Source organism: Neofelis nebulosa, chromosome 6, assembly GCF_028018385.1.
Source record: "Neofelis nebulosa isolate mNeoNeb1 chromosome 6, mNeoNeb1.pri, whole genome shotgun sequence".
Lineage (NCBI taxonomy): Eukaryota > Metazoa > Chordata > Mammalia > Carnivora > Felidae > Neofelis > Neofelis nebulosa.
In genome coordinates this window covers 92,596,461-92,610,886 of record NC_080787.1, presented here as the reverse complement: position 1 = coordinate 92,610,886, position 14,426 = coordinate 92,596,461, and the positions used below count along the sequence as shown (strand labels likewise).

General features: G+C 39.3%; 1 protein-coding gene across 4 annotated transcripts in view; it reads left to right on the top strand.

Moving 5' to 3' along the window:
• FBXL4 (F-box and leucine rich repeat protein 4) overlaps positions 1–14,426 on the top strand; it is an 83,512-nt gene that overhangs the window by 64,012 nt on the left and 5,074 nt on the right. For 2 of the 4 annotated variants that reach the window (XM_058734778.1, XM_058734779.1), the window contains 2 exons: positions 1,876–1,947; positions 5,990–6,302. In XM_058734778.1, the coding sequence (XP_058590761.1) occupies positions 1,876–1,947; positions 5,990–6,302 (385 nt within the window). Of the gene's footprint in view, positions 1–1,875; positions 1,948–5,989; positions 6,303–6,447; positions 7,319–8,134; positions 11,158–14,426 lie in introns of those variants that run through there. The other 2 variants (XM_058734780.1, XM_058734781.1) reach the window with 2 other exon arrangements.

Here is a 14,426-nt window from a genome sequence, read left to right as displayed (position 1 = left end):
TGCAGAGCCTGACGTGGGGCTCAGTCTCATGACCATGAGATCATGACCTGAGCCGAAAGCAAGAGTCAAACCCTCAACCAATTGAGCCACCCAAGTGCCCCAAATTATATAATTTTCAATCATGTTTTTAAGCACTGAGTGATGATAAAGGTTACCTCTAAGGAAATATATAAATGGATGGAGGGATTCACAAATAAATAAGGATAAGCAAAGCAGTATGCTAAGATTTGATAAATCTGAGTTGCAGCTACCTGGGTATTCATTTCATTGGATTCTGTACTTGTTCATATACCTGAGGTTTGCCATTGTAAATAGTTTAAAAATAAATTATCAGCAAGTTCTTGAATGGAGTGTGCGTATAGGGGTGGGGGAAGGGGAGCCATTTATAATTTTGAATTGACAAGAATATATGGAATTCTCTATAAAAGTTCTCTAATATGTCCTGGATCTTGCTCATGGGAAAGTCTTATCAAGCAACCTTGTCATAGGGATCTGGTATTTTAATAAAAACAAACCTGATGTCATTTTCCTATCTGTTAGTAAGTTAAAATAGCTAAGTATTATGGAGAAGCAGAAAATTAATTTATCTTGATAGATCTCTTCTAATGTCAACATTCTGAGAGCTAGATGGGATTGTCTTATAAATGTGATAAGTTGTGTTGAAACTTAGGTATAAAGTCATAAAATGAATATAAACTTTTTTTTAAAATTTTGCTTAAGGAAGTGCCCAACAGTGAAACAATTAGTCTTAAGTCTAGTTTTGTTCTAGGACCTCTTGTAACTATTATTTTATTTTTGCCTTAACTAAGTTTATTTTATCTGATATAGTTCATTATTTTCTCTGGGAAAATCTTACCTGGGTTCGAACTAATGTTTTGTATCATCATTGACACATTCTTTGTCCTTTCTCCAGCTAATACTGTTCAGGTTTTGAACACTTGGAGCAGATTAAACAGAGGTTGTACAGTGTCATCGTCATTTTTTTTAGATACGATTTAGTTGAAATGTTTAGAAAGAAATTTTGCCATGTTAGTTCGAGTAGTTTTTTGTCCTAATAGAAAAAAGAAAACTAGAAATGTGAATGTTTTGCTGCTTTTTTTTTTTTTTGGTAATTTTTCATGGCAGGCATTTCATCAAATGAACTTATGACTAGAGATATTTTAGGTACCATGATTATGTAGCAGTCTAGCATATCTTTGGGTTTCTTCAGTGGTGAGACCGTTTTCATTGCACAGAGTAGATGGGCTTAAATGGCAGGAACATGACTAGAAAGTGCACGTTATATATGTTTCAGTCAGCATGTTGCTAGTGACAGGTGCTCAATGGTTGTTGGTATCCTTGTCAGCAAAGAGAATCCTTTGACATTAACGTCACCAGCTCAATCCTGATTTGGGGTGACTCTATTGGCAGCTCCATCAGGCGGCAGCTGATCAGTGAATGTCAGAGCTGCCGCTGTTCTTCAGAGTGTCACCAGGCCTCTCTGGGTTTTTGTTTTCTTACTTTTTTTTTTTTTTTTTTTGAGGGCGGGGTTGTTAAGCTTGTCTTGCCGTTCAGTCTTAACCAGACTTTCAAATTGCTTACCTTTGGGAGATGAGCTGAGAGGTCACAGGGAACATAGGTGTCTGTGGGGCCCACGAAACCATCTACGAAGTGGCGACTTACATGGAAACTAGTAATGATTACCTTGACTTCAAGCCAATCAATGGTGGGAGCACCTGGGGACTCATTAAATGGCATTTGTGGTGTCTGTAACCTCGGGTTTGAGCTCTATTTCAAGAAAAGCGGTGACAGCCTTTAATGTCTAATTGACCTCTCCTCTTTGTTTCACTTTCTTTCGCTTTCCATATTTGCCGCCAATGTGGTCCCCGATGGCAGCAAACAGCACTGCTCAGCATTTTGAACTTCTGTTCAGAGCTTCAGCACCTTAGTTTGGGCAGTTGTGTAATGGTAAGTATTTGAAAATTCTTTACCTATACTCCATCGCTTGTTCTCTTTTTCTTCCCATGGGTGAATTTTATCCTGACCCAGCCACTCCACACTCACCCACAGCTTTTCAGATTTACGGCGAACTACTGTGTACCCTACTTTCAAACATTTTTCTTAAATTCGAGAGGATCTCTTTGAAACATCAACATGATTTATCCAGGAGAGCAAGGAAAGTAATGTGTTGTGGTAAAAATAGTTTGGTTCTGCCTCGAGCCAGACAAGCTTCAGACAAGCTATGTACCTCTCTGGATTTTTTTTTTTTTTTTTTTTTTTTTTACAAAATAAGATATCAGTCATACCCAAATGCTGGTAGTTCAGATGTTTGTCACAAAGCTAATTTTAGTTTTTAAGTTCTGAAATTATTTCCTGGAAATGTTGCTGATAGTAGATAGGTTTATCTTTGTTTGTTTGTTTTGCTGTTGTTGTTGTTTTCGGTGTGTGTTTGTTTTACTGTCCTTACTGGTTAAGGTAAATGGACACCCTATGTTAGAACTCAAATTTTTTTGAAATGTTACTGGTCCATTAAATCCAAATGCCTAGGGACTGTTGAACTAGATAATCTTTAAAGTCCTTCCAGATTAAAAATTTTAGCTTTATGGTGCCATTGAAAGAGTTCATGGGATGAGTTAAATTCTTTTCATCTAAATTATGTGGCTTATAAGTAATACTGAGACTCCAGGGACAGGAGAACTCTTGGTATTTGTATGTGCATGTGTGTGTGCATACATGTACACACACTCAGAGGAAATGCATCTCCCAATATAACTGACTGTAAGGCAATCCATCCCTCTTTTCTTTCTTACCTTCCCCTCGCAAAACAGATTCAGGAGATCCCAAACCATTCTGATTTTGTTTTGTTTTGTTTTTAATTTTTTTTAATGTTTATTTATTTTTGAGGGAGAGACAGACAGAGCACGAGCGGGGAGGGGCAGAGAGAGGGAGACACAGAATCCAAAACAGGCTCCAGGCTCTGAGCTGTCAGCACAGAGCCTGACGTGGGCTTGAACTCACAAACCATGAGATCATGACCTGAGCCGAAGCTGGACGCTTAACCAACTGAGCCTCCCGGGTGCCCCCCCAAACCATTCCAATTTTGTATCCACTTACTAGGAAGACCTGAATAAGTAGGATGGTTGCAAGATCAGAGAAGTTCTCCTGGCGTCCTAAGCTTGGATTCAACCTAAAAGAAATTCCATGTGAACACCTTTTAGAGTTCAATGATGGCTTCTGAGATGCTCCAAGATTTGGCAATGTAGGCTAGAGAGACCTGTTACGACCACTTGTTTATCTCCATTTCCCCATATAAAAACCATCCTGGTGGTTAGGCCTGATTAAACCACCAGGTGTGGGCTCAGACCAACCCCAGTCTTTAGAAACAATCTTGGGAGCCCGTTAACTCAGCATTAGACTTTCCTTACTTTTGATCAAATTCTTATCTTCGTAAGCCATTTCATGGGCTTCTGTTGGGTCCCTCTGATGACTTTTCTGGATGGGCCCAGTTACATTTGATGGGACTTTCTGTGATGACAAACCAGCCAGTTACTGCCGCTTGGATTGTTGCTTATTGCTAGCTCGCCCTCTTTAGATTGGTAAGGCCGCTGTTTAACCTTGGCCAGAGGTACCTTTTTCTGCCTGTTACTTACCTCCCTTTAAACTGGAACAACATCTTCTAGAAAAGCAGGACTCTGGTCACACATACTTGAGATTTGGAATCACATATATGTTTGTAGTTGGAATTAGTATGTTTTAAGTCAACATTTTCAAGTTGGCTCATGCAACATTAGTCCTAAAAGATATTCAATTAAGAAAAGATGTGTATTGGGGGGCAGTGAGGTAGGGATTCCTGATTAAGATTAGGAAATAATGCTACCCTGCCTTCCTCCTAGAGTTTTCAATGGTATATCCTACAACAAAGAAACTGTGTGCCTTTGTGTATGCCAGTGTTTTGCAGCTTTACCTGACTCCTGAACCCATTTTCTCCTTGTACTTCTGTTAATATATGATATACTGTAAGAAATGCTACTTAAGATAAGTAGGCTATTTTTAAATTAAAGTATGTAGTTGCCAGTAAAATATTGTTGCTTTTGATATTTGTTTGTCAGGAAATTAAGTTTTAAGGACTTGACATTGAAGTTCAGAAATATTCGTGATATTGCTGATACTATTATTTACGTTGTGGTGGAAACGTTCCACACTTGTCATAGAAATACTGTTCCCATTTCACAGCAGGTCCAGGGTTCACCAGAACAGTAACACAGACAGATCTTTGTTGATATTTTAATACCATGTTTATTTCAGCTTCTTTTCTATCAGTTGACCAAAAGGCAGGATGATTCATTTGATTTTATTTTTGACTATCAAAACAATAGCAAGTAAGCATCACGAGTGTTGGGAAGCTTGACAATTCTTTGTAAAGGAGTTGATTGGCTGCACTAATTTTCAGAGTTAAAGTGTATTTGGGTACACTCACTTAAGTAGTTGTATTCCCCTCAAATCGTTTCTCATGGTCTTCTGCTTGATTCTACCATAACAGTTCCTGAAGACCGTAGAAATCCCCATGACTTCATCTAAGCCATCAGCCCTTAGTTCTGACTCAAAATATAGCTCTGTAGCTCCAAATGTGTCCATTTCTCGTTTCACTGCTTGCAAACTCATTGCAAGCCCCTGCCTCTCTCCACTAAGCTAATGCAGGCCTCTTTGCTGGGCTTCCTCCCTCCAGTCTTACCGACCATAGACCATCCTCCACACAGAAACCAGGGGGGGGTTTTGTTTTTGTTTTAGTGTAAGTCGTATTTGTTTCAAACCGTCCATTGATTTCCTTGGTACTTAAAATAAAAATCCAAACTCTTTCATGGCATCACAGCCTGGCCCCTGCATATCTCTCTGCCCTCATGGCCTCTCTCCTCACTCCCCTTGGGCCATTCCTGATCCTACTTCTGTTCCCTGAATACACCAGGTTCATTCCTGGAAATCCCAACAATCACCCCTCTCTCCCCTGCTCCCTTCCTCCACTGCATGTGACCCTCTGCGCATCTGGCAGTCTGATCACCCTATTTCATTATTCTAACACCACTTACCACTCACTGGATTTATTTTGCTCGTTTGTTTGTCTTTCCCAAAAATGTGAACAAAGTCTTTGTTTTGGGGTTCACTGTTGTTCCTGGCCTCTGGAGTGGTCCTGGCATATGGTAGTTGAAGATATGAATAAACAAATGAACACAAGGAAATGATACCTGGAAGTGTTAGCTATTTTGTTTCCTTTTGACTTCTGGTGATAATTTTGATACCTGATTAAAAAATAATCAAATCAAACTCTAAAGAAACCTGTTAAGAAAAACATTATTAAAGCATATAAAGCCCATGAACTGAAATGTTTAATCCCTGTTTAGTAGAGAATTATCTTGTGATCATGAAGTAAATCGTCGGACACTTCCAGTAACTGAGACAACATATCACAATCTAAATTATTTTTGTGTTGTACGTTCAGTCCCTAAAGGCCTCATTTAACCCCAAACTAGTATCATTATTAGGACTGTCAACATATTCACATACCATTTTAGAGTGTGGTGAAGTGCCCACCTCTATCAGGGGGCTCTTACATACCTACCACAGTTGATGAATTATATATAAAATAGAAGAAACGAGGTCCCGTGAACTGAATGAGTAGCAGCAGCAAGGTCAAAATGGAAGGCGTGCAAGAACAACACAAAATCCTCAAATTCTTTGTGAGGGACTGAAGATTTCATACTGCCCTGGGATTTAATTCATGAAGCCCTCTGTCTAGAATTCTGTTAGGTGGATTTTTAAGTAAGCGATTATTCTTGCTGTTTTAGGAAACAGTGGCAGATCTGTGAGATGAGTGGGTAGATCTATATTAACAAGAATGTGGGTCTGTTTACATGGAAGCAAACAATAGGAGATGATTATGAATGTTTTAACTTGCTCTATGCAGTCTGTATTTCTGAGCATAATATGTAAGAGACTGGAATGATTTGATTTCCAGATTGAAGACTATGATGTGATAGCCAGCATGATAGGAGCCAAGTGTAAAAAACTCCGAACTCTGGATCTGTGGAGGTGTAAGAATATTACTGAGAACGGGATAGCAGTACTGGCTTCTGGGTGTCCGCTTCTGGAGGAACTCGACCTTGGCTGGTGCCCTACACTGCAGAGCAGCACCGGGTGTTTCGCCAGACTGGCACGCCAGCTCCCAAACTTGCAAAAACTCTTTCTTACAGCTAACAGATCTGTGTGTGACACAGACATTGAAGAACTGGCATGTAATTGTACCCGATTACGGCAACTGGACATACTAGGTAAGGATACAGTATATATATTTGTTTTATTTTTTATTTTTGCTTTTTTTTTTTTTAAGATTTTTTTTAATTTCTGGGAGAGCGCAAGTGGGGGAGGGGCAAAGAGAGGGAGACAGAGGATCCAACCCAGGTTCTGTGCTGACAGGCTGACCGCAGTAAGCCCGATGCAGGGCTCAAACTCATGAATCGCAATATCATGACTTGAGCCGAAGTTGGATGCTCAACTGTCAGAGCCACCAAGGTGCCCCATGTATAAACTCATTTTAAAGCCTTGATGTGAAAGCCAATCTCAGACTTTTTGCAAGGGGGGGAAAAAACTTAGGTACAATAAAATTTTGTCCTGATAAGCCTGCTTGGTTTGAAGAAGTGCAAAATAGGCCAGTTGATACAGAGAGTAATTATATCTGTACTTAAGTAAAAGAGTGAGGACAATAACAGAATTTTATAGTTGAGCCTATCAGAAAGCTCTAAATAAACATTAATTCTTGGTCTAGTAAGAAGAGTGAGAATTTATATAAGCTGTGTTCTCCATTTTAAAGACAGAGAAGAAATTAATCCATTTGTATAATGAGTTATACATATGTGTGTGTATATGTGTGTGTGTGTGTGTGTGTGTGTGTGTGTGTGTATGTGTGTGTGTATGAATGCTTCTTGATGTTAAACTCGTGATTAAGGAATATTGTCAAATCTTCATTTCCAATAATTCTAGATTTTAGGAGTAGTTCTACCCCAGGGCAGATCTATTGAATATCCTTTCCAGTTCTGGGATTCCTTGTGTCCTTCTTGCAGTTTATCAGCTGGGAGCCCTGTGAGGCTTCGTTACTTCTTACTTTAGCCGGAAGTGCTGGCAGCACCATAGTTAAAATTGCCCACACAGTTGGTACTTTGTGAATTCCTATAGCACCTGTACTGTGTTCTCTGGTAATCTGTTAGTGTTGATAGGTTAGTCCATGGAGTGGACTCTGTCCTTTCCTGTCTATTAAACATTCAACCACGGGGAAATGTGAAGATTTTCAGCATCTGAATTTGTGGTTTCCTTGAAAATCTCTGCACAGTCCAGGTTTATGATACATTTGTGGATGTTGCTCATATGGTTGCATATTACTTATTCAAGCTACTTTTATCAGAAACTCTTGCCTAAACATTTAGGGAGAAATTCTTGCCTGTTACAGGTACACTTTTGGCTAGATACCTCATCTGTGTTATATTTTCTTTATTCTTCATAGCTCAGGGAATTGGATATCATTGTGTTTTCATAGAAGAGGGACTAGAGTCCAGCAATTAATATATGGCAGAGCCAAGGGTTCAAATGCAAGGTTTTGGGCCCCAACATAGTCAGTACTGATTTTTTATAACACCACGACTGCTTTCCTTGCTTATTTCTTTTCCTTTCTGCCTACCTACCACTTTGAATTAGTGTAGACCTTTTACAGGAGAAATATTTTGGAAAGTTTAAGAAAATGAGAGAGAATGAGGAAAGGTAGCTGAGGCCTTTAAAATTGGATCACTGATTACATTAGGCTTCACTTCAGAGGATAGGGGCTGGCGTTGGTTAATATCTGTTTTACAGTCACCGCCTCCCCCCCCACCCCCCCGCCCGAACCTCATACAGTAGAGATGAGGAGTAGCCAGTGTCTTAAAGAGATGCTACAGAACTACAAAAGAAGTTGGTAACGCTGATTCTCAGACAAAAGCACACTTGTGAGCACTGGGGTTGGTTTTCAGGTGGCCTAATGGCCTACAAACATATGAATTACTTGACAGAGACATGAAAGACAAATAGGGAAGAAGTATAATGGCTTCTTTTTGAAAACATTTGTAACTTTCCCAAGCAAGAGCAAGGAAATATGGAGAGTTCCAGTCTGACATGGCAACATAGGAAGACTCTGAACTCAGCTCCACGGAACACAGCAGTTTATACCTGCTTATAGAGCAGTTCCTCCTGAGAGAACTGAGGGCTGACTAAACAGCTTCTGCAAAACCATAGAATGGCAAGAGAACAGCAAGAAAAACTGAGACACAGTAACAAAGGGAACCTCCACCTCTGACAAGGCCAACAGCAGTTGGGGGGGGGGGGGCGAGGGGGGGATAGTACTGAGGGACCAGGAACAGATCTCTGTCCTTGGGCACAGGATAAAAGCCTCAGTGGAGAAGAGCAACTAACACATAAGAGAGACAACAGTAGAACTCTACCAAATTGCAGAGGGACTGTGGGTCACTCTCCAGGTCAAAGGGACTGGAGGACAACACAGTTTGTGTTCCCACCCCACCTTAAAAGCCTAGACCCCACCAGGATCTAGACACCAGCAGGTCCGGTCATCAGAGTGCACCTGTAACCTCAGCAAGACCAGAGTCCACAGCCCATGCCACCTTTGGGGGCAGTGGCACTGGGGCATAGAAAATAAACTGGGTTTATTTGTGCGTGTGGTTTTGGTTTTGTCTTGTTTCGTTTTTGTTTTCCTTTTTTTTCCCTTTTTATCCCTTTTTTTTCTTTTATTTTTCTATCATCATCATCATCATCATCATCATCATCATCATCATCACCTTTCTCTAAAAGCCATGATTTAAAAGAGCAACTAGCAGATAGAAGAGTCAACTCTAGAACTCCACCAAACAGTGGGGAGAGCTGCTAGAATGCTCTCTGGGTGGGAGGAGCTTATGTACATGGTCTGCACTCTCCCTCCACCTTGAAAGCACAGACCAGTGCACAGTCTGGCACCCTAACTGGCCTCCTGCCTCAGTGAACCCTGAGCCCTTAGCCCACACCAGCCCCAGCTGTCCTACCTAGGCAGCCACAAAGTCGTACACACCAGGACACCCCTGGTTAGTGCTCACTCCAGCCCCAGTCTTCACATCAAGGTGACACAGGTGCAGACATCCCAGAACACTCCAGGCGCACACCACTTGTGCTTCCAGTGACTTGCTAGGGCACCCACAGTGCAGAGTGCTTCACCATCTTTGGCTGACATCTGCTTCAGCTCCAGCCATCCTGCCAGGGCACACCTGTGTGGAGCACCCCAGAACACTTCCACCCATGCCAACCTCAGCTCCATCCACCCAGCCAGGGCGCCTCCATTGGACAACCTGACTTGCTCCTAATTCAATTTCAGCTATCCTACCAGGGCATGTTGTGTGTGGAGAGCCCAGGGACCACATCTTTGCTTTAGTTGTCCTGCCAAGATGACCCCTGCATGGAACACCCCAGGACCTCCCAACCTATACCCCACACCAGCTACAGCCATTATTCAGTGCACCCTCTGTGTGGAAATTCCAGAAACACCCAAGTTTATATCCATTTCTGCTTCAGCTGTCTTTCCAAGGTGCCTCTGTGTGGAGAGCCCCTTGTCCCCCCAGCTTGGACCCACTTTAGTTTCAACTCTCCTGCTAGGGTACCTTCTGCCTAGAGAGCTCAGGGATCTCCTGGCCTGCACATCGCATCAGCTCCAGCCATTCCGCCAAGGTACCCCTGCACAGAGCACCCTGGGACACTCTGACTTGCACCCATTTCAGCTTCAGTTGTCCTGCTAGTGTGCTCTCCACACACAGAACCCTGGGACATCCTGACCTGAATCTGCTTCAGTTTTAGCTGTCCTGACAAGGGACTCACTATGTGGAAAGTACCAGGTTCCCCTAACCCATGCCAGCCACAGGTCCAGCTTGCCAGCCAGCAAAAGTCACCAAGCATATAGTCTACATAGGGGATGACCAAACACAAGACCATTCCTTCAAGTTCAGGAGAATTAGCTGCACCTCCTAATCCATAGAAATAAATGCAGAAAGTCAAGCAAAATGAAGAGACAGAGGAATATGCTTCAAAAGGAAGAACAAGAGAAGGACTAAGTGAAATAAAAATAAACAGCATGCCTGAGAAGGAATCTAAAGTAGTGGTCATTAAAATACCAGGCTGGAGAGAACAGTGGAAGAACCCAGTGACACCTTCAGTAAAGAGATAGAAAATATAAGCAAGAGCTGATCAGAGTTGAAGAATACAATAACTGAAGTAAAAAACACACTAGAGGGAATCAACAGATTAGCAGATGCAGAAGAGATCTGGAAGACAGGGTAATGGAAAGCACCCAAGATGAACATCAAAAAGAGAAAAGACTTTTTAAAAATGAAGATAGATTAAGAGAACCCTTGGACAACATCAAGCAAACAAACATTCACATTCGGGAGTCCCATAAGAAGAAGAGAAAGGGGTGAAAAACTTATTTAAAGAAACGGTAGCTGAAAACTTCCCTAATGTAGGGAAAGAATCAGACATCCACATCAAAGAAGAGAGTTCCAAACAAGATGAACCCAAGGAGGTCCACACTACAACATGTAATAAGTAAAGTTTTAAAGGTTAAAGATAGAATCTTAAAAGCAAGAGAGAAACAAAAAGTTACCTACAAGGAAAAACCTGTAAGATATATCAGCTGATTCTTCAGCAGAAACTTTGCAGGCCAGAAGGGAATGACACAATACATTCAAAATGCTGCAAGGAAAACACCTACAACCAAGAATAATCTACTCATCAAGGGTGTCATTCAGACTTGAAGGAGAGAGAGTTTCCCAAACAAAAACTAAAGGAGTTTATCACCACTAAGCCAGACTTAGAAGAAATGTTAAAGAGACTTCTGTAAGTCCTAAAGGAAATGGCCATAATTAGACATAGAAAAATTATAAGTAAAAAGATGTAAAATAGGACCACATATTCATAAAACATGAAGGGGAAAAAGGAAAAGAAGGTTTTATTTTTTTCTTTTTTGTTTTTAGAATGCCTTTGAAGTTCATCAAAGTAATATAGACTGCTGTATACTTAGGATGCTATATTTGAACCTCATGAGGTACACAAAAAATAAGGAGAAAGAAAGCCAAACATAACACTATAGAAACTCATCACTCATAAGGAAAGAGAGCAAGAGAAGGAAGGAAGGAACAGGAGAGAACTACATAAACAACTAGAAAACAAATAATAAAATGGCAGTAAGTACATACCTATCAACAATTACTTAAATGTAAATGGCCAAAATGCTCCAATCAAAAGACATAGGGTGGCAGAATGGATTAAAAAAAACAAAAAGCAAGACTCATCTTTATACTGACTATAGGAGACTCACCTCAAACCTAAAGATACATACACTGAAAGTGAATGGATGGAGAAATCCCATGCAAATGGAAGTGGAAAAACAAAACAAAACAAAACAAAAAACAACAAAAAAACCCCAAAGTAACAATACTTATATCAGACAAAATAGATTTTAAAACAAAGACTATAACAAGAGACAAAGCATTGCATAATGATAAAGGGATCAACCCAATAAGAGGGTGTAACAGTTGTAAGTATCTGTGCACCCAGCACTGGAGCACATACCTACAAAGAGCAAATATTAATGGACATAAAGAGAGAAATTGATGATAATACAGTAATAGTAGTGGACTTTAACATTTTACTTAACATCAGTGGATAGATCATCCAGGTAGAAAATCAACAAGGAAATAATGTCTTTGAATGACACATTGGACTAGAGGGAAATAACAGATATATAGAGAACATTCCATCTGAAAACAACAGAATACACATTCTTTTTTATTGTGCATGGGACATTCTCCCGAATAGATCATGTATTAGGCCACAAAACAAGCCTCAATAAATTTGAGAAGATTGAAGTCATACCATGTGTCTTTTCTGATTACAACAGTATGAAACTAGAAATAAATCACAAGAAAAAAATAGAAAAGACACAAAAACCTGGAGACTAAACAACATGATAATGAACAAGCAATGAAGGGGTCAATGAAGAAATCAAACAAATGAACAAAATTAATGGAGACAAATGGAAATGAAAACATAATGGTCCAAAATCTTTGGGACACGGCAAAAGCAGTTCTAAGGGAATTATGCAGTGATATAGGTCTACATCAAGAAACAATAAAAAGCTCAAATAAACAGTCTACACCTAAAGGAACTAGAAAAAGAACAAACAAAATCCAAGGTGAATAGAAGAAAGGAAATAATAAAGATCAGAGCAGAAATAAATGATATAGAGACTAAAGCAAAAAGCAATAGAAAAAAAAATCAATGAAACTGAAAGCTGATTCTTTGAAGAGATAAATAAATCAATAAACCCATAGCTGGAGTCATCAAAAATAAAAGAGAAAGGACTCAAATCAGAAATAAGAGAGAAGTAACAAACTGACACAACAGAATACAGAGAATTATAAGAGAATAATGTGAAAATTTACATGCCAACAAACTGGACAACCTAGTAGAAATGGATAAATTACTAGAAACATTCAATCTTCCAAAACTGACCTAGGAAAAAATAGAAAATCTGAATACGCTGATTACAAATAATGAAATTGAATTGGTAATCAAAAAAGTACCAAAAATGAAAGTTCAGAACCAGATGATTTACAGCTGAATACTACAAACATTTAAAGAAGAGAACACTGGTTTACCTGGGTGGCTCAGTTGGTTAAGCATCCAACTTTAGCTCAGGTCATGATCTCGCGGTTTGTGAGTTCGAGCCCCACATCAGGCTCTGTGCTGACAGCTCAGAGCCTGGAACTGGCTTCAGATTCTGTGTCTCCCTCTCTCTCTCTGCCCCTCCCCTGCTCATGTGCTGTCTTTCTCTCTCTCTCTTTCTCAAAAATAAATGTTAAATAAATAAAATAAAATAAATAAATAAATAAATAAATAAATAAATAAATAGAGTTAGTACCTATTCACCTTTATCTATTCCAAAAATAGAGGAGGTAGGAAGGTTTCCAAATATATTCTATGAGACCAGCATTACCCTGATACCAAAACCAGACAAACAGACCACAAAAAATGAAAACTATGGGCCAAAATATTACAAACCTCATACAACAATACATTAAAAAGATCATTCACCATGACCAAGTGGAATTTATTCCAGGGGTGCAAGGATGGTTCAGTATTTGCAAATCAATCAGTGTGATACACCATATCAACAAAATGAAGGATAAAAATCATATGATCATCTCAGTAGATGCAGAAAAAGCATTTGATAAAATTCAGCATCCATTCATGATAAAAAAAAAAAACTCAACAAAGTAGAATGAACTTACCTCAACATAATAGTAATAATAAAGTGGACAACACACCTCAATGTAATAAAGGCCATATATGAACAACCCACAGTTAACATCACACTCAGCGGTGAAAAACTGAGAGCTTTTCCTCTAAGATTGGGAATAAGACAAGGGTGTCCACTCTCACTGTGTTTATTCAAGATAGTACTGGAAGTCCTAGGCATAGCAGTCAGACAAGAAAAAGAAATAACAGTCATCCATATTGATAAAGAAGTCAAACTCTCACTATTTGCAGATGACTGGTTACGATACATGGAAAGTCCTAAAGATTCCACAAAAAAAAAAAAACAAAAAAACTGCTAGAAGACATGAATTCAGTAAAGCTACAGGATATAAGATTAGTATCCAGAAATCAGTAGCATTTCTATACACCAATAATGAAGTAGCAAAAAAAAAAAAAAAAAAAAAGAAAAAGAGAAGACAACACCATTTACAGTTGCACGAAAAAGAATAAAACACCTATGAATAAACTTAACCAAAATGGGGAAAGAACTGTTCTTGAAAACTATAAAGCACTGATGAAAGAAATTGAAGATGATTCAAACAAATGGAAAGATATTCCATGCTCATGAATTGGAAGAATTAGGATTGTTAAAGTGTCCCAAATATTTCCCCAATCAATCTTCAGATTCAGTGCAATCCTTATCAAAATACAAACAGCATTTTTCACAAAACTAGAACCAACAGTACTAAAATTTTTATGGAATCACAAAAAACCTCAAATAGCTAAAGCAGTCTTGAGAAAGAACAAAGTCTTGAGGTATCACAATCCCAGATTTCAAGATATACTACAAGGCTGTAGTAATCAAAATAATATGGTACTGGTATAAAAATAGACACATAGATCGATGGATCAGAATAGAGAGCCCAGAAATAAAGGAGGCAAGATTATATAATGGGAAAAAGACAATCTCTTCAGTAGATGGTGCTAGGAAAACTGGATAGCTATGTGTAGAAGAATAAAACTGGACTACCTTTTAATACCCTACCGCAAAATAAACTTAAATGGATTAAACACCTAAA